The sequence below is a fragment of the Lissotriton vulgaris genome, chromosome 2_2 (genome assembly GCF_964263255.1).
Source record: "Lissotriton vulgaris chromosome 2_2, aLisVul1.2, whole genome shotgun sequence".
NCBI lineage: Eukaryota > Metazoa > Chordata > Amphibia > Caudata > Salamandridae > Lissotriton > Lissotriton vulgaris.
Genome location: NC_141688.1, coordinates 101216799 through 101237002, shown reverse-complemented (window position 1 = coordinate 101237002; position 20204 = coordinate 101216799). Strand labels below are relative to the sequence as shown.

Below are 20204 nucleotides of genomic sequence, written 5' to 3'. Positions count from 1 at the left end.
CAGAATAAGAGAACTGGTTTTAAACAGAGTAGAATTTCCGACTTTTGGTCCAACGATACCAGCACTCGAGGAGATCATTCTTCGCTTAGAAATTTTAGAATACGTGATTAGAGCCGCTGGAACACGCATGATTACCGACTGCTAAAGACTTTGTAAATAAACAGATTGAGAGATTACTTAGCGCCAAGTGGAAGAAGAAGAAATTTAGGGACTTTTCCATTTAGAGGACGGAGAAGGGCTAGGGTTGTCTGTTGCTATAATTCAAAAGACTGATTTTGCAAAAGGGATTACCAGCTTCCAGGTATGGGTCAAAAAAGACCGAATAAACAAAGAAAACACTGTTGAAGGAGCAAAGAAAAGAGACTTTGTGTTGTGGCAGAAAAATAGAACTACACTGTCTTGAGATCATGGAGGCCGGCAACCCGAACCGCAAGGCAAAATGCATAGTAGGCACACTTTTAGTGGGAGTAATTTTTCTTATAGTTTTAGTAGTTACTGTATCATATATAGTGGGACATGAAAATGAAGAGAAGGCAACAAAAGAAGCAAAAGTTGTAGTGACACTGAAACCTACTACTGCTGGTCAAAGGGGGGACAATACAGAGAAGGATAAAGCTTTGCTAGCAGCAGAAGCTCGTAGGTTGCACGTAGATGAATCTCAAGGAAATTTCAAATCAAATGCATATGCTAAATTACTTTATGAATACGTTGATGCTATGGATGCAAAGGACTGCTATGTCTGCATGCAATTGCCAGCCTCTGTAGACGAAGGTATTAGGTACCATATTCTTCCATTGACTTATGGAATCACATGTAGTTTGTTGCTTAGTATATTTTATGGACACGATAGCTTTGAGTATTATTTTTCAAACTTTGACGCTGTTTTACCAGAGGTCCCGCCCTACAAGCATATGAACAAGTGGGATTATTATAAGAGTGAAGATCGATTAGGGAAATTTTTCATTCCTTGGAGAGCTCTGGATACTTCATATGCCCGAAGAAATAATTTGACTTGTAAAGTATCAGAAATTGAGAAAAAGTTTATAGGGCAGGTGGATGATCGATATAGGAGGCAGAAGATCCTAAAGGCTTCGGGCCAATGGAAAACAGATTGGACCGAGGAGGAAAAGTCACACAGAAGGAAGGGTAGTAATGGTCCAATAGCTTTAGATCGAGTGCAAAGAGGGAAACTATGTATATACAGGGGTAAAACCTACTATGAGAATGTGTTTGTGGGAGAAGTAAGTTGTGAACATGCTTTCCAAATAGAATACTATACAAAGGATTTCTTGAAGGGAATGCAGGTGATCCCGAATGTATATTTTGTCTGTGGAAGAAATGCATACGGGAAACTACCGGATAATTGGTACGGATCATGTTATTTAGCAATTGTCTTCCCCAAAATATACCATGCTAAGGATCTAGAAATCATAGAGGGAAGAACTCAAGCCAGAGGGAGAAGGGATGTAAGCAATGATGAGGTAATTGGAGACGTATTTGGTGCTATGTTCCCTCTTTTAGGGCTAATACTGAATGATGTCAAGATTAGGAGATTGGCAACAGTTGTAGATAGGTTGTCTGCCAGTACTGCTAGATCACTAATGCTGGTGGAGGGAGAGATGCAATCAATAAGGGCAGTGGTTCTCCAGAACCGACTTGCTCTAGACGTTCTGTTAGCCAAAGAGGGAGGAGTCTGTAAGGCTTTGAAGGTCCAGGAATGTTGCACTTACATTCCAGACAATTCAAAACCTCTTGAAAAATATATACGGAACATCACTGAAATTCATCATGAGATTGAGGATCTGACACAGGTGAATGTGTGGGAAAAAGTGGGTCATGGAATGGGTAAAGTTGGAGGTTGGTTTGCCAACCTGGGGAAGGGTTTCATTTGGTACATACTGAAACCTATCATCATAATAGTGATTTGTGTAATCACATTTTGGGGATTGGTGCGGCTGTATCAATGGTATAGATCAAATAGGTTGCAAAGATCCATGAGAGAGCAGGAGCAGAGGTTAGCTGCGATGCAGGATAACCAGTACAGGAGTCTGAGGGCTCTTGAGATGATGAACCGAGGGAGCACTGCAACGAGTTCTTTTTGATTCAATTCATACCCTCAGGGATGGTGTTGTGATGGTGAGTGCATACATATAAGAGTGTCGAATTTATAGAGTGCATACATATAAGAGTGTTTAATTAATACAGAATGCATATATCAGTATGAAAAGCTAATGTAGGAGTGTTTAGAGATGTTAGAATGTTATTAAATTCCATGTTATGTGGCTGTTGCAGAGGAGAATGTAATGCTGCTAAACGTAGAAATGTGTAGGCCTCATGGCAGTTCACTGAGAAAGAATACCTGCCTTTACAATTTCACATGATATGGATTACTGTTGTCATAATTCAATGTATTATTGATCATAGAACTGAAAATATACGTTTTATAGAAGTGTTCCCTATAACCAGTTGTGTGTAATAAGTTAGAATACTGTTTAGGTTGAGAAATAAAGGTTCATAGTGTGCTCAGGCCCGTTTCATGTAATTCTAGTAGGCCTGAAGAGATAAGGTCGTTTCTTTTGATCTGCATGTGCTAGTTAGAATCAGGTCGTGTTAAGCATAAATCGTGGACCATGCTCGAAGGTTTACGACTTGTGAGATAAGCTGGAGGCCGGAATTTGGGGACCACTTCATGGGTGTCTGTTTGCAGGTGCGAGGGGGTTCCAATCAAGAGAGTGATGAATAGAGCTCTGTTCTGGGAGACAGGCACAGGCCTGGAGGAGGGTTCAGGAATTTCCTGGGGGGTACCGTCTTGCCGGAGAAGAGCCTGAGAAGCAAGGTCAACGCTAAAAAGGAGCCCAGAGGAGTATCAGCATGGAAAAAGCCAGAACCGACACCACGTGAGGGGTGTACGTGAGGGGCGTCTCTGAGGGGCGTTTCTACTGTAATTGTGATTTTGTATTAGGGACAGCACCCCTGGGTGGAGACAGAGCAGATGGCCTGAGGAACCTAAGAGAGCGGATGGGTAGGCAGATAGCGCATAACTGCGATGCACAGATTTACAACAAAGACTAAGGGAAAGTGAGTGATCTTCTTTGGAAGTCACCACGGCTGACACCTTTTTAGGTTAAGATCTTGTTAAGTAGGGATGTCACTTAGTCTAGTGTAGGGACAGTCTAATTTGGATTTTCCTTCCCTTTTGTAAATGTCGCACAAGTTACAACTTGTGTCTATTCTTGCAACCTTGATGATCTTTTAATTAGTTTTGGTGGTATTCTTCTGTCGCCTAAGAGCATTTAGAGAATTCATGTTTGTACTAATGTCAGTGTATCTTTTGAACCTTATATTGAGATGTTTGTATCTCCAGTTATCCTTGGCTTTATAATAAAACTTTTAAAACGTATTCGTAGTAAGTGGTTCTTCAGAGTTGTGTAAAGTCTTAAACGGATTAACCTAGTAGTGGATTGCTTTTTACTCTATGACAGGTAACAAAGGTTCAGTCGACCTGAGTTGGGATCTAGATCTATAGTGATCTGATAAGAGATCAAAAATCCCACCGTAACAGTTAATTCTAGACAAAAGGCAGTGGAGTGCTGCACCTTGACAAAGACAAGCGTGATTGTAAGTTAGTGATAGGAGAGGTATCTGGGTTGTGGATGGTTCTTTATAGAGTTGTGTTTTTAACTATGTCCTAAACTGAAGCAGTCTCTGGGGTGTCCCGATAGAAAATATAGTCAACAAAAAAGGGTGGGGCAGGCAACATATGTCTAACTGTGATCCGGCCTGACTGCAAAAAGGAACGAGAATGGAGGACACCAGGTGGAATGGGGGGGCGAAAGTACAGTGTGAAAGTCCAGTGTAGAGGGATCCAGACTTAGTTCTAGGGACCCAGAGGACCTGTAACCCCATAAGGAGCACACTCTATGGTCATGGTGGAAGTTTGTCATCTTTGGGATACTCCATAAAGTTTAGAAGCATAGCGCCCCAGTTACTGTCGACTGAGAGGAGGGTTAACCTCTAATTTCTTCACTACGTAGGGATTTATCCTGAATCTTAGCTAATGATGGAACAACCCATGACTGAGATGCAGGAAGAGGAAGGTGGTGCCACCTTTCACCTCATGGTGATTTTCCATTTGGCAATAAGTATGGTCTAAAAAGCATGCACATATCTTACTTATTTAGGTTCTTTGTAAATCCCTAACGCATGTACCTCCCAACTTTGCATACACGCCAAGCCAGTGACAGTCTTAAATAAATGCAAGACTTGAGATAGGTAGGAAGCCGGACAGGGGAAGGCCCACAACATGTGGTGAAGATTTGCTGAAGATACTGTACAGTGGAAACAGGAGGCGCTGGCCTGAGGAGAAAACCTATTACTTTTATCAGGGGAGACATAGGCCCTGTGCAAGTCATTAAATTGTATGTATTTATATTCAGCATTTCATAAGATTGTGTGGCAGTAGGAGAGCACTGTGCAATATACATTATTGTAAAATGCCCAGCCAATCTCAGTACCCACATATCTTGGAGGTAATGTAAGGACATTTAGGTGTGTTCTCCTCGAAAGATTTATATAACTAGGTGATTTGTCTCCTGCCATTACCTATTATGAACAGGGTATATAGCACTAAGTGTGTTTTGGGTTTATTTCTGAGTTTCTAATTTGCCATTTGACCCAGAGAACCATGACTACTGTCTAGTATGGCTGTAATTGTTCATTAAGAATATCAACTTGTTCCCTGAGCTCATTAAAGGTAAGGAGCTGGCTGTCCTGGAATCATTCTCCCAGTGAGTGAATGCCCGCCTCCTCCAAGAATTTTAAGTCTGTGGCCTTGAGAGGACCTAATTGTTTGGGAAAAACCAAGAAGGGGCATATGGCACAATGTAGCTTGTGCTCAGGAGAGCTCTGGTATAGCAGCTCATTGACGCCTGAAGTAGCCATGGTATCCATATTCCCTACCTAACCTCTGGAAGCATAAGTTAACACAGTTCATTCAGGCTAAATGGGCATGGATAGAGCAGGTTTCTTCAAGTGAGAGGCCCAAAATCCCACGGTTCACCTATTTGAATTGGATTGCCAGGTAATAGTGTTACAAATTCAGGGCCCCTAACCTACCCCATTCAACTGGGAGTTGAATCTTGGCTAAGGCAATTTAACATTGATAGCTGTGCAGTATATGCTCCCTAAATAGGATGTCCAAGTCACAGAATAACTATCTCTCAAGAAGGAAAGGGAAATTAGAAAAATAAATGCAGAAGCATCACCATTTCCTAGACAGCAATGTTTCTCATGACTTAAAGTGGACACAAACTTAGGATATAACAAAGATCACTCCTTTGGGAAGATGGTTGTCCAGAAGGTTCTGGTCTGAATGATAGATCTTAATACCTAAGTAGCAAAACGATGTGCACTCCCTCTTAAATATTCTCCTGCCCAGGTCAGGTCGCATCGGGTTCAAATTGGGATGCAACAGCAATACATACAGTGTGGGTGTACAGCAACACAATGTGAGTATCATCAACTAATAGAATGTCCAAGTCTTTTCACTTCTGCCTAACTCTGACTGCAATGGGTAGAGACGCAAGTGGAGATGTCACCTTCAACCATAGAGATCCGAGATTCAGATTCTGTGATGTGCGTGGTAGCGTTCCAAAGATCCTGGCAAAGTAGTTCCACATCCATTCTCAACACTCCTATTTTCACCTCCACAGCAGCCTGTGACATCAGGATAGCTTGAAGGATAGTAGTGAGGTCAGTAGGCAGAGAGATGTTTTTGTCTCCCACAGGACGGCTTGGCGGCACTCTGGTAGGCCCAGTAGTGCAGTAACACGAGCAGCCAGCCCCCTTGGGTGGGATGATCTTTCACTGAAGTAAAAGGAGCTGAAAGTGAACAGTAGTCAGGGATCACTGTGGAGTACTCGCTGGTATTCCATAAACCTACACCTCAAAGTAAGGCACTAGAGACTAAGAGGCAATGACCACTTAGTAGTGTGGGCTGTCACTGTAGGAGACAGTGACCCAAGGAGAGTTAAGTGGGCCCAGCATAGCCAATAGGGAGCTCTGATGGATGCAGAGGTAGATCAACAAAGGCTGGCTGAGTCGCTCCCACCTCCTAAGGCTATGATACATTAGTATGCATCCAGGGGGTGCCCACTGAAGTTCAGCAACACCAGTCTGGGGATCCAGGAATGAGGTTGAAAGAAAATGGGCCAAAAGCAGCAGGAGATAATAGTGGTAGATTACACAGGACCCAGATTTAGCATCCCCTCAGTGCACCTTGCCCGGCAAGGCTGGTAATGGGAGAGCAGTCCTCAGAAAGTGACCAGTGCGGTGAAGTCAAGACATGTCCCTCCGCCGGGGCAGCTGATGTCAGAGGTTCAGCACGGAGAAGGGCCCAGATAGGCATGGAGTGTGTCTTAGCGGAGTCACTCCCTCCAAGAGGCTCACGTCCAGCTGCAGAAGGTGAAAAGGGCCAATGCAGGTGGACGTGGCACCACTGCTTGCTGTCAATCCAGATGTGGGGCAAAACGGCTCTGAGGGCCAGTAGCAAGGGCCCATCACCCACAGCAGGCCATAGACCGCATTCGTTAATGGGAGAAGAGGGCCCTGCAAGAGCGTCTGCAGTGCACCATAATTTATTTTAGGTCACCAGGTGAGAGGGACAATACTGTTGCGAGCCAAGTGTCCATCACCCGGGAGGCACAGAGTCAGAATCCTTTGTGGTGCCAAATCGGGCCTCCGGCAGCGGAGGCCATGTCATCAGTCCCGGGAAGACATTTCTTTAACCCCTAAGTGTACTTTTGTAGTCTATTCCTTTCATTTTTAGTATGATTTGTTGGGAGCAAGGCTTGATTACTTGTTGCAAAGCAAAACTGCATTCAATAAAGTAAAACTTGACCTGCCCTTGGCCCATGTTAAGTGTCATGCTTTAGGCAAAGCATCAACCACACAGCGGCTAGGAGCACAGGAAAACAGCCAGTGGAAACTTATATGAGCTGGAACACTAGACCACTAGAATACTAGACCACTATCCTCATTTTAGACTAGTGTTACTTCCCAGGTTTTGTGTAATTTCTGGGTCAAGAGTGGTAGAGCCCTATTTAAGGATTCCTCTGGGCAATTATTTGTTGAATTATCTGTAGACTGTAGATGGTGTTGTTCTTTTTCAACAGTACCTAAAGTCTGGAAGATAAATAAAAACAGAGGGCCTGATTATGAGTTTGATGGACTGGGACACTTCATCACAACCAAAACGGATATCCCATCCACCATATTACAGTTTAATTATATCCTATGGAACTTGTAATACAGCAGTCGGGATTTCCGTCACGTTTGTGAAGGAGTATCTCATCCGCTAACCTCATAATAAAGTCCAGAGTTTGGCTGGCCTACTTTGGTGCCATCCAGCAAAGGCGGAATGCAGTCAGGCCTGCCCAGTCTGTAGATGCAGTTACGCCCCAGCCGCACCCCTCTGAAAAACCAATTAACCCCTGGTCCACCTATCCATCTTGGAGCAGAGCTATTGGTGTCTATGGCAGTTTTCTTTATGGGCAAAGACAGTAGCGCAGACAGGTTGTTGTTTATGTTTATGGGATTTATAAAACGCATGACTGCCCAAGGGATTTATGAAGCACTGAGCAGGGAGCTTGGTCAAAACACATCCCAATAATGGCTGCATTGCCAAATTGGGGTTCTCTAGTGCTTGCTGCCCCTGACTCGATGCTAAAGAGTTTAGCTAAGAGAAGCATGCTTATCTGAGAACCGAATGTTAGTTGTAGTCTGACAGTTACATTAGTTTAGCTTTTTCAGTGTTAGTTATTGGTTTATTCTTGTGCTCCCCAAGTAAGACTATCACATGTATTTACTCCTAGGTCATTGTGATAGGTTAAATGAATGGAATTTGAGGGAGAATTATAACAGGGTTATTACCAAATTCATTCCAACCCTCAGAGGGAATAGTAGAACTGATTAAGGGGATTGAGATATGATTAGGTTGGGGGGGGGGGGGTGTTGATGATATGTGTATGTGAACTTAATATTGTCTATAAAATGTAGATTCATACAAATGTTGCGTCCAAATATTGTGGTGTCAAGAATATCATGGGACAGAATCTTGCAGGTAAGAATATTGCTAGTCATTTTTTAGTATTTGTGTTATTTTATTATTATTTAATGTTAAGCGTGTGTAATTACTTTTTAGTATAGTTTGATTTGGTAATATATGTAAAGTTTTTTTTATGGTGTGATGTCTGGTTCAGAGGAGAATAGGGTGGGGAGTGTTTTCATTTCATACATTTTATTTTGTTAATTAAATTATTACTCAAGTAAAATACTTTATTAGTACATTGTTAATACGAAATTCATGGAATGGAAATAGATGGTTTCAAGTTAGTTGGTGAATTACATTATTGACTTTGTAAAATATTAAATTATTTTTAATAATGTGTATATTATATATGTGTGTATTCATTTCATAAAACTTTATTTCGGCACACAAGGCCATAAAAGCATAATTAAAAACACCCAATAAAATACATAAAATGTACACAATTTAAAATTTTACATAAAAATAATCAGTAATCCAGTTTCTGGTGTAGCCATTCCCACATTTGCCCAGATTGTGTCTGGGGGAGTACAATGTTGAAGACAATCATGCAAATTCTACAGTGCCATTCTGGTGACCCATCTTTTTTAGGATGACTCTGCGGGTGGACCACATGGTGAATAAGAACCGTCAAATGGAGAAGACATGTGCGTTTGTGTTTCGGATTTCAGTAGCCTATACACTTCGCTACAGTGTCTAGACCCCAGGTTCCTACAGATTTGGAATAACCAGCTTGACCTGGCCCTCCTGTAACCCTTGCAAACAAATAACAAGTGAATTCGGTTTAGTCAGAGATGTTACATGCAGGACACTCCCTTTTAGTGGCGCCCTTCCATTTGTTAGTAAAAGAGCACAAAGGGAGGACTCCATGTCTAAATTGCAAGTGAAGCTTTTTGCCGAAGAATGGCTGGATATCGTCGAGCACCAGTTCTAGGCTGTACCTATTTTTTACTACCAAGAATTCCGGCGTCTGGCGGCCCACAGTAGACCTCCTTTCGAGTTCGTTGAGTTTATGCCCTCTGTAGCTCTCTACCAAGGTCCTTCTATGGGTTATTTAGGAGGTTTCACATGGTTTACACCATAGATTACCCCTACCCAAACCATCACAAATACTCGTAATGTAGACCAACCATGGTATCTTCCCTGAACCTCGCAGACCCATAACATCAATCAGTTTGTCCCTATATGCAGCTAGTTCTGCGGTGCTCCAAAGACGGTGCCAATAGAGAAGAGGTCTGAGAGCAACCTCATCCACAATGGGTCTGACCCCAAGATCCAAGGAGAGCAGTGTTAGGGGTGTACTAATGGGGAGGCCAATGCGGTGTCTGATAAATGTGTTCTCAGTGCAGACTAACGAGCTCAATGCACAATGTACCCATAGTTCTGCTTCAAAAAGATTAGCACTCCTAGCCTGGAAGTTATAGAATTCCACCACTGGGCTGACCAATTTTGTCAGTGCAGCACCTGTATAGTTTTAAAATACCCCCGTTGTATGAGTTAGTTTCAGCCCTGCTTTGTTAATTTGGGCACCCCAATCCATTCTTTCTGTCAGCGTAATTCCCAGATACTCGAAGATGGTTACCCTCTCCAGGGGTCTACCTTCCAGGCAAGGGTTGGGGCAGGTGGAATTGCCTACGTTAAAGGACACATGCTTTGTTTTTCGCAGATTAATCTCCAGTCCCCGATATTTGCAGAAGGAACTGAAGTTGTCAAGGGTCCTCTGGATTCCCATGGGGGATTTTGCAAGCAGAAGCGTATCATCTGCAAACATCAGGGCTGGGATTTTGCGCTGCGCAAGCCTAGGGGCATCGATGTTCTTCCCTGCAATGAATGAGTCTTTTAGGCCAATAATGAAAAGAGAGAAGAGGGTCGGTGCGAGAATGCAGCCCTGGCGGACAACTCTCTCTACGGGCAGTGGGGCTGTGAGTTCGCCGTTTTTGCTGTATCTATCGAGCAAAATTACCCTCATGTAGGCATTTTAGCTGCTGGCACAGGTACTCTGGTACTCCCATGTCTGATAAAATGGCCCACAGTTTGCCCCTCGGTACCAGGCGGAAAACAGATTTTAGGTCTACAAAAATAAGATAGAGGCTGCCACCCTCAATGTAGACAGATTTCCAATGTATCAGCTGTAGCCTAAATATTTTATCGATCGTTGATGTTCTCCTTCGTCTATATTGGGTTCAATGGCCGGTCTACCAGCCTGGGAACTAGTATTTAGGATGTTCCAGAAGGACCTCAGGTCATGTGAAATTAGTGCATTACGAGCGTCCTCCCATTTTTGGGCTTCCCAACATTTTTTAGCTTTGGCTGTGGCGCCCTTGTATGAAGCTCTTGCTACTTTGATCGCTGCCTTGTCACTACTTTTGATGGCAGCGATAAGGTTGGATTTGGCAGCTTGGCAACTAGCATTAAACCATTGCTGCTTAGGATTGTTAGGCACCCTAGACTTTTTATTTTGATAAAAGAAGACTGCCAGAGAGGCAACCAGATCTTGGTGATTTTTAAAAATCCTTGTGAGGGGATTGAGAAATCCTTTTCTTTCTACTGCTTGGATTGTGACCGAAAGGTATGGAATTACTGGGTGGTAGAGCTTGGCCAGTTTATCTTGCGATTGGCAGATTTCACCTCAATGGACTCTCCTACCTCCATTAGTCTGGATCAAACTTTGGGCTGGTGCTGGCAACTTATCTGGCACCTTCCTGGCACGTGGCAGTGCTATTTGTAGATTAGAGCATTGTGGTCGCTATCATGGCGGGGACTGACTTTAAAGTCTATCACCCTGTGCCATGACTTAGAATCTAACATAATGAAATCAATGATTGAAGTATGTCCCGGTCTATTAAAAGTGTGTTTCCCCGGGTTATCAGATCTAGTGCGTCCATTGCATGCTCTCATTGAAAAGTTTAATATTAAGGTGCATATCTGGAGTACTAGCGGTGTCCAGGCCCTCATGTTGGGAATATTAGGCTCTGGGATGGACCAGTATTGGTCCTCATCCATTTTGCCTGTGACCAGACCGTTCAGGGGCTCAAATTGGCAGTGGAAATCACCACCAATAATTACCCCACAGTTTGGAGGAATGGTTGGGAGAAGGGTACTTAGTTGGTCAAGAGTGGTAGACTCTTGGCCGCAGGATGTTGGTCGCGAATATGTTTATTAAGAGGATACTTAATTTTGTTTTGAAAGTTAAAAGGACACAGAGGATGTCATGTGAGGAGCTCTTGATTTGTTTTGCCTCACATCCCAGATGTACTTCTACCCAAGTGAACAGCCCCCCTGAGAGTCTACCTCTCCCCGTGTCGCTGGCTGGGATACTGAAAGACACATAACGTGGTCTATTTGGTTCGTCCCTAGCCCATATTTCTTTGATCTCGTAATGTTCCCCAGTTCGGACTATCCAGTTTAGACCCTAGTCCCGCTATGTTCCAAGAAAGTATTTGTATACTTAAGGGGTGCACTAGATTTATATGCGAGGGCGGTTCGGTGATATTGCTGACTAAGGTGCACTCCTTTAGCTCAGGTGAGGTTAAGCTGGGTTTCAAGGAATGTGTGCCTTTGGCTACTGATGGAGAAACTACTTCCCACAATGCTGATTTGGTTATTTGCGTGTCCTTGTGAGACGTGTCATTGTTCAATGTACCCGTAATATGTGATTTCAGTTTGCCCTCAGATGATCTATGTTTTCCTACTTCATGTACCTGGACCATAGCCACAGGCTGAATCAGGGGGTCTCTGCTTTAATCAGTCTCCCTTAGCTGGACGGTGAGCGCTCTATAGTTAGTTTGATCTTCTGTTGGGGGCTCTGCCTTCGGGAGTCAATCCACTGCCGCTAGAGGGCTAAACCTATTATTTACGGGGATATTAAATAATATACTGGAGATGTTTGTGCCTGCATAAATGGAGAGAGTTGATTAATTTGTTGCCATTCCCTCCGGGTGTGATTGTATCCTCTGAGGTAGAAATAGGCTAATGGCAGTGAGCTAATGGACCCCCTAATCCTGTAGTAATGGTGACCTAAGAGGGAATCTGCGATCGCCATGTTCCTGAAATTAATCACAACACAGTCGCCAGTAATATCTTTCGGTCTCCATCCCATCCAGCCCACCCTGCGAATCATGAGAATTTTGTGTATATCTCTAAGGGAAAACTGTTTGTGATTAGCTAGCCAATGTAAGCATTTATTCCTTAGATCAAAATAGGATTCCCTAGTCCCTATTTTTAGTTCGGAACTCCTGCTAGAATGACTACATAAGGGGTTGAAGCCGGGGGAGGTTGATACATGGAAGGGCTGCCTCTGCATCATGGGGTCTTCCTGTGGCACGCTCTTCTGCCTAGCCCTCTCTCCAGTATGGTTTCTTGCATGGGCCCTTGCTACCCCTGGATTGTTGGCTTTTCCCATCTATGCCCCCTGCATGAGCTCCTGTCCATGAGTACTATTCCCTTTCCCCAACCCCTTAGGGCTACTGGGTCGCTTTCTCTCATTCTCCTGATTGGGTTGTGTTACCTTGCTGGGGGGAACATGTTATCCCTTAAGGGCTCAGGGCTGGGCCTTGTTGGAATCATCTGATTGGCCGTTTCATTTTCCCTCAGAATCACCTCAGTCCTGTCCACTCATCATTCAACCAATTTGGCGAGCTTATCAACCCGATCCCATATATTTTTTAGTTCGTCCCTCGCAATTAACCTTACTTGGACCTGAATGTCCACCCAAACTGGCTGTTCTAGACCTCCTTTATGTGATGGTCTTGGTCTATCCACCCTTGCGACGCCAGTTGTCTCGAGGGTCGAAGCTTTATGTTTGTGCCCCGTAAATGCAGTGGTTTTGGGTTTCCCTTTTTTTGTGCGGGCGCACCCTGGGTATAGTTCATCCACTCTACTCACTGCACGGCTTCTTGTGACGCTGGTTGTGTGCTCCTGATTGATGGACAGATGCGATCCTGTTGTATCGAGGGGGCTAAGGGGAGGAGCTAAGTCCGATGTAAGGGACAATCGTCTTTCTGTTAGTTCGATCTCTGTTGCCACTACACCAATGGCTCTCTGTAACATCCGGTCTATTGATGTTTGTTGGAGAGAAGAGGCCAGTTGCACTGATGCCGCATTAGGTTTCCTCACCCCTGCTCGTCTCCCCATATTTGCAAGAAGGTCAGAATAATACCTAATAGTATTCTGCACCTAGGGTCTAGAGTCACTGAACTTAATAGCGGCTTTCGTAGTGTCAACTCTCCATGGATCGGTTGATCTCCCCTTAGGAAGCTTAGAGGGGTGGCCCAGCCTGGCCTCCTCCAGCCACGGACGGGCAAGGACGGACCTGCCCTTGGCCTCGCGTGTCCTGCATCGCGGGGAACGAAGCAGCACTTTGAGCGCAATGGTAGCTCCTCCCCCTCATTAGCAGAGGTGGGAGGAAGAATCTGTTGCACCCTGGGATTTGTGGTCCTCCAGGGTGTGGTGCGGGTAGGCAGGAATCAGGGCAATAGCAGGCGATGCTCCCTGTGACTTCGGTCCCACCAGGGTGTTGCTGGAAATGCCCCCAATCACAGTTTTTTGCAATTTTCACCCCGAGTGGGCTGGGTATGCTCAGACGTGAGTCCCAGGCTCTCCACATCACTGGAGTCAAGCTATCCAGGCTGAAGAAGGCTGATAGCCAGAAACCGGTCCTTGGATGCTTGATTCCGGTCTAGGAAAGACATGGCTTGGTAGTTCGGGCTGGACTGTTCCCATGAGGCACAGGGTCAAGGCTGATTTGCATATAGCCATTGTCTGACCTAGGGTGGTGTGGAGTGCAAAAAAAACGATGGATTTAAGCCCAGATCTTTGTACTGGGGTGAATGTAAGACATTGTTCTGCATTCTGTCCATCAACTGTGTTTTTTTCAATTTTCACCCCGAGTGGGCTGGGTATGCTCAGACGTGAGTCCCAGGCTCTCCACATCACTGGAGTCAAGCTATCCAGGCTGAAGAAGGCTGATAGCCAGAAACCGGTCCTTGGATGCTTGATTCCGGTCTAGAAAAGACGTGGCTTGGTAGTTCGGGCTGGACTGTTCCCATGAGGCACAGGGTCAAGGCTGATTTGCATATAGCCATTGTCTGACCTAGGGTGGTGTGGAGTGCAAAAAAACGATGGATTTAGGCCCAGATCTTTGTACTGGGGTGAATGTAAGACATTGTTCTGCATTCTGTCCATCAACTGTGTTTTTTGCAATTCCCAATCACAGTTCCGGCATGCCAAACACAATGAATGTTTTACTTTTTTCTGCAATAATTAATATTAGTTTATTGTATAATTGTATATATATAGATACATATATATATATATATATATATATATATATATATATATATATATATATATATATATATATATATATATATATATATATATATATACACATATATATATAAAATGTATTTATTGGTGGGTACATTTTAATATTATTTTATTTTCAATCTTAACTATTAATATTGAGATTTTAATTTGCATTTATGTATCTAAATTATATAATGCAAAAAATATTATATATTTTGCTATAATCTTTGAAATATATTTTGCATTCTTTTTTTAGCAATATTTTGTTGTTTTTTCATTTGAGAAATGGGAATAGTTAATCTTAGTCCAACACTGCTTTTGCTTTCTCTGAAGTGGGAATAGTACATCTGGCCTTTCCAAAGTCCAACACTTTCAGGCCAGAGTAAGTCTAGTTTCTCTAACCCCACCTAATTCAAACCCATTCCCTACGGTTGTTAGGTTGGAGTGGAGATAGTAAAGTCCAACACTTTCCCTACTGTTGCTCAGAGTGGCGTGGGAATAGTAATTTCGACCTCCTGTTGCACAGGTTGGAGTAGGAATAGTAAATGTGATGCATCCAAAGTCCAACACTTTCCCTACTGTTACATATTTGGAGTGGAAATAGTAAATCTCACCCCTCCAAAGTCCAATGCTTTCCTTACTGTTGCTCAGATTGGAGTGTAAATAGTGAATCAGACTTCTCCACAGCCCACTGTTTTACTCCTGTTGCTTACATCAGAATAGGGAATAGTAGGTCTCACCCCTCCAAAGTCCCACACTTTCCATAATGTTGCGTATGTTGCAGTGGGAATAGTAAGTCTAACACACTTTCTACTTTTGCAGAGATTGTAGTAGGAGTAGGAAATCTGATCACTCCATAGTTCAACACATTTTTAACATATGTTGTTCATGATTTAATTTTTATAAGTTATTGTGTTTTAATAATGTACATTTTACTATTTAGTAAAATGTGATTACATCTTTTTTATTTTAATAACTGTATTGTATTGTTTTCATAATTGTAATCCATAGTATTCCTATTTATTCCTAATTATTAATATTTTGTATAGTATTATTCATGTTTATTTAATATTTTTATTTTTTGCATATTATTTTCATTATTTTGTAACATTAATTTGAAAGTATATATTTTTATTTTATGGTTATAAGTTAAAAAATGTATTTAGATATTTTTTTCAATGTATGTGTAATTTTTAAAGTAATTTTTTGTATATATATTTTTTTTAATTAATGAGTGGTCGGAGCAGCGTACAAGCATGGCAGCGGTGCTGTGGCGGACCCTTTGTTGAGATTACAATATCCCTTTCCGACAGCTTTTTTATGGTGGGATTCCTGCCATAAAAAGGTTGTCAGAAAGGGATTTGGCGGGCCCCAAACAAGGCCCCGCCCATCCTGGGCCACTGAATTAATTGGTGCATGGCACACGGTGCTCGGACGTCCAGATACGGTGGTCGGACCACCGTATGCTCATTGGGCAGTCTCCCGGCCTCCACAACAGCGGCCACCAGTCTGACCGCCCTGCATCATAATGATGCCCAAATTATGTAAAGCTGGCATTTGTATCCTTTATATTTTTGGGGTAATACTTTTTATTCCAAGGTGTAGATGGTTATGTTGTTTGCTGCATAGGAGAAAGGAAAGGTTTGGAGAAAAAGTAAAGGATCTCATAAAAAGAGGAGACCATGCAAGAGCAAGTGGAAATAAGGGTAGACAATGCACAGGATGATAACAAGGAAATATATAAAAAGAAATATCCAAAAAACTGATTGTATGCTTTGTTCCATGAATGAGCTATGGATGTTTATAGACTTTCCTGTTGGTGTGCACCTTCTAAGTTAGTGTACATCTTCTAGACCAGAATGATAGTTTGACACTTAAAAAGATGAGGTCCTTTTGTGTTATTTTGTTCTGCATGCTTTTATAGGTTGCTCAGGTAATGTCAAGAGAAAATGACTCCTTCATTGCAGGCCCTAGGATCAGGAGGGAAAAAGCCAGCTTCTAACCAATCTTCTAAAGATCATATGGTTTTCTATGGTCCTTATTTTTGCTGATTGATAGTTCCACAATTTAGCTGGATGAGTTGTTCCAAAGACTAGCCAAGAGTTGGCACATTTCCAGTATGATCACAAGCAAACAATTTCATTCAATGATACCCTAACAACTTGCAGCAGACAGAATACCATGATACCAAACACAGAACCAGCCCATTTTGTTTCCAACCATCATTTCATACCAAGCAGTCCAGAAGAGGTACTCCACTAACAGAAGGCCTAACTAGCCCCAGAAGGAACATACCATCACCTGCCCAAATCAAGACACATTGTTTTATAAAAGAGAATGCTGTTCTCCCAATAGAAATACATCTTTGTAATGTACATGTTTAAATACTGATAGTTGTGTCCACGCGTGTGTATATATGTAAATATATGAATGAGGGCAGAGGCATATGAGACTATGTTTTTACACAGGTGTCATTGAAACAAATAACTCCTCTGCACTCTCAAACACTGTTTATCATTATCTGCCACCTGTTCTTTGCTTGCACGCCTGCCTCTCCACCCAAATCTTCTTTTTTCCTCTTTTACACCCTCAAAACATCCCATCGTTTGTTACCAGCCATTCCATTTCTCCACCCGAATCTTCTTTCTTCTCACTCTCTCTGACTCCTTCCACTAACTCCAGACTTCCATGTACTCTCAGAACCACATTTCAATCTCCCCTCAATCTGTTGACTCATTAAACTTCCATGGGCACACCTCACGCTTTCCCCATTATTGACTCACCCCTAAACTGTACTAATCTACTTCTGTTCACTAAACTGGCAGTGGTGATTGAGGTTTCTGAGTGTACAAGAATAATCAAATAACATCTACTATTCTACCCTACTAACACTGCCTTTGGGTTCTGGAGTAGCATGCTGCTCACTGCAGAGTACTTCATTGTGTCATTAGGGACAGTAATTGCTATTTAAATGCAGTCACATTTACAATGTATTGCCTTGTGGATGATACATAGTACTTTAAAGGAAGCCCTTTTAGGAACTGGTAACCAATGGAGAGTCTTCAAGACAGGATGCCCTCCTGGATGATAAGAGATTTTGTTACATGAAACTTATAAAGAGGTCTTAGATGCTGGAAGTGTGTCAGAGTGTGTTCATGCTGACGAAAGCTGGTTTAGATAGTTTATCGAGCTGGGTGTTCATTGAAGGTACAGAGTCCATGTTAATTACTGTCTAGGGCGGTCAACCTCGAATCTGGGGAACTGGGATTGAGTCTCGGCAATGACGCTGAACATCCTGTGATTCTGGGTAAATCACTTAATCTCCCCGGGCCTAACAAAAATGAATGTGTGTCCACATGTAAAGTAACTGGTGCTATGTAAAGCACTATGGTACCCGATTCGGGTCAAGTTTGCGCTATATAAAACTCTGCAAAAAAAAAAAATGGTGATGTTTCGTACTTCCTTAGAAATATTTGGCTGCTGTTGCAGATCGCCAGGCAATTAGAGGTTCATATTTATTCCTATCACCGCAGATGAGTATTTTAGTTTTTTAAGTGCTTATTTGAGGTGAGTCCATGTCATCCACTGGTCAATGGCAATAAGACAACTGGCAATTTATGTTTACAGCAGAGTTTCCAATGACCTTGGGGATTTCCAATTTAAGGATTATCTCGGTGTCATCAACTTAATTGTGGCAAGAGAGTTTGCAACTGTTGATTAGCTCTGGTAGGTATTTCATGTGACTGTTGGAAAAAAGGGGCGTTATGACAGAACTTGTGTGACTCCCATTTTTCTATTGTTCTGTTATGATGAGAAGGAGGGATATATATCTAGTTTATTCTATTGTGTGGGTAGGATGAGATTCAAGAGAAAGTTGTATTGTCTACACCAATTTCTTTAAGTCTAAGGGTTAAGGTATCATGGTGAATGGTGTTGGGTTGTGTTGAATGCTGCTGAGGGATTCAGAAGTAGCAAAGCAGCTTTTGAATTTTTGTGTTTATATGATCATCCCAAATGGTGATTAAAGCAGATTCAATTCCTGGTTCAGGGCTGATTCCAGTTTTGAAATTTTGAGATCTGAGTCCAAGCTGCTTATTCTATAAGTATGTCAAGGTAGGAACATTTATTTTTGTTCTATAATTGTAAGGGTCCTGGGTAACCATGTCGTTAGGTCTCAGCGAGAAAGAGCATGCGCTGTCTCGAAGAGGTTGTTGTATTCAATATGTGGGATTCAGCCCACCCATTAGCTTCCAATTTGCTAGCTCCATTGTTGTTCTCTTATTCTTTCTCCACATTTGTCCATGGTGTTCATGCGTCTTGCCTCTAATTGTGTTTAGCCCTCGCCGAGAGCATGGACCAATTACTACTATCCATCCACTACTCCCATTTTAGGAATTGTTTTAGGAACTACTTTAGCTTTGTTTAAGAGCACTTCATACAAGTGCTCATGTTTTCACTCACTCTGAGCCCATAAATATTGTTCTTATCTCGTCACATTTCCCTTGCATTCAAAAGCCAAAGTCAAATGGCAGACGCTGTTTTACCAGGGCACTTGTTTACTTTTCTTTCTCTGGCTTTAAAGTGAGTGGATTTTTAAAAATGAATGTCCCAGTGTTACTTAACCATCCACTAACCCCCTCCTGCTTTGCTGCTTGCTGATGTTGTATGCATCCTGTAAGGGTGAGCGGTAAACTCTACTCTGGTGGAGTTCGCAGAGTTTTGCCACTCAGCATGGAGTTCGGCAAAAGCTCCACCAACCACCACAGGGCGGAGTTTACCTGCGCCCACCCCTAATACCTACATGGACCGTCCACTTTGAAAGGAAGATCGGAGTCTGTGACTGCCGATGACAACAGAGTGGTGTTTCCCAGCACCTGCACCAAAAGAAACCTCTCCTTCTTTTATTTTCTACTTGTGCTCTTTGACTTGCAGTATGAAGGTAAGAAGGTAAGAATGCAGGGGGAGCGGGGAGACATGTGTGTGGCTTGTAATGCGCATATCATCTTCTACTGAGAAGAAAAAAGTAAATCTGGCACTGTATTTAAGCGGGCAAGACACAGGACTGTAACATATGTCCAAGGAGACCGACACTCAACCCCCCTCCAGTCTCGGTGTTCTCGTCATTAGCACCAAAATGTCGTGGACCGTTGTGGACTCTATCTGCAATGGGCGGGTCAGAGGTTCATTGAACAAATCATGTTTATTGAAGTGGATTTTAATAGGTGTCAAATATTTGGTGCACCTTAGCAGGAAAGTGGGCAGAATCTCGCAGAGTTTTTATGTAACTCTACGGAATTCCGCCGAGTAAAACTCTGAGAGTTACGACCACCACTAGCATCTTGTCACCAATCGTAATCATGCACAATTTTCGAATCTACAATGACACTGATGTGTGCATCAGATGCAGGGTTGCAACACTGAATACTCAGCCGGTCTATTTTCAATTTCCATGGGCAAAAAGGAGTCTCCAGTATGTGCCTCAAGATGCTGCATTCTCGTTCCTGGCTTCTATACAGCTCGGCTCTGCCCCTCCAGTTGCTTCATGCATTGCTTCTTCGATGGAAGCTGCTGTACTCTCTTGTATTGCACCCCAAGGCAGCTGCTACCTTCTGGTAAGTGACACAGCATGTCAGGGTGTCCACGTGATGTCATCCGCATTTGTGCAATTATGCCTCCTACCCATGTAAAATCAGGAGGTGACACAGAAGTGACCATCTGCAGATGTTTCTTATCATTCAACTCCAAGGTGCAAATATACCACCCAAGTCACATGTCAACCTTATTTGCTTCATCT

At 42.8% G+C, this 20204-nt stretch overlaps 2 protein-coding genes across 3 annotated transcripts in view; one reads left to right on the top strand and one right to left on the bottom strand.

The window, feature by feature from the left end:
- AQP9 (aquaporin 9) overlaps positions 1-20204 on the bottom strand; it is a 261293-nt gene that overhangs the window by 90578 nt on the left and 150511 nt on the right. The window lies entirely within an intron of this gene.
- On the top strand, positions 408-2102 carry LOC147729088 (uncharacterized). The gene has a single exon (XM_086959924.1). The coding sequence runs from the start codon at positions 408-410 to the stop codon at positions 2100-2102; it is 1695 nt and encodes a 564-aa protein (XP_086816050.1).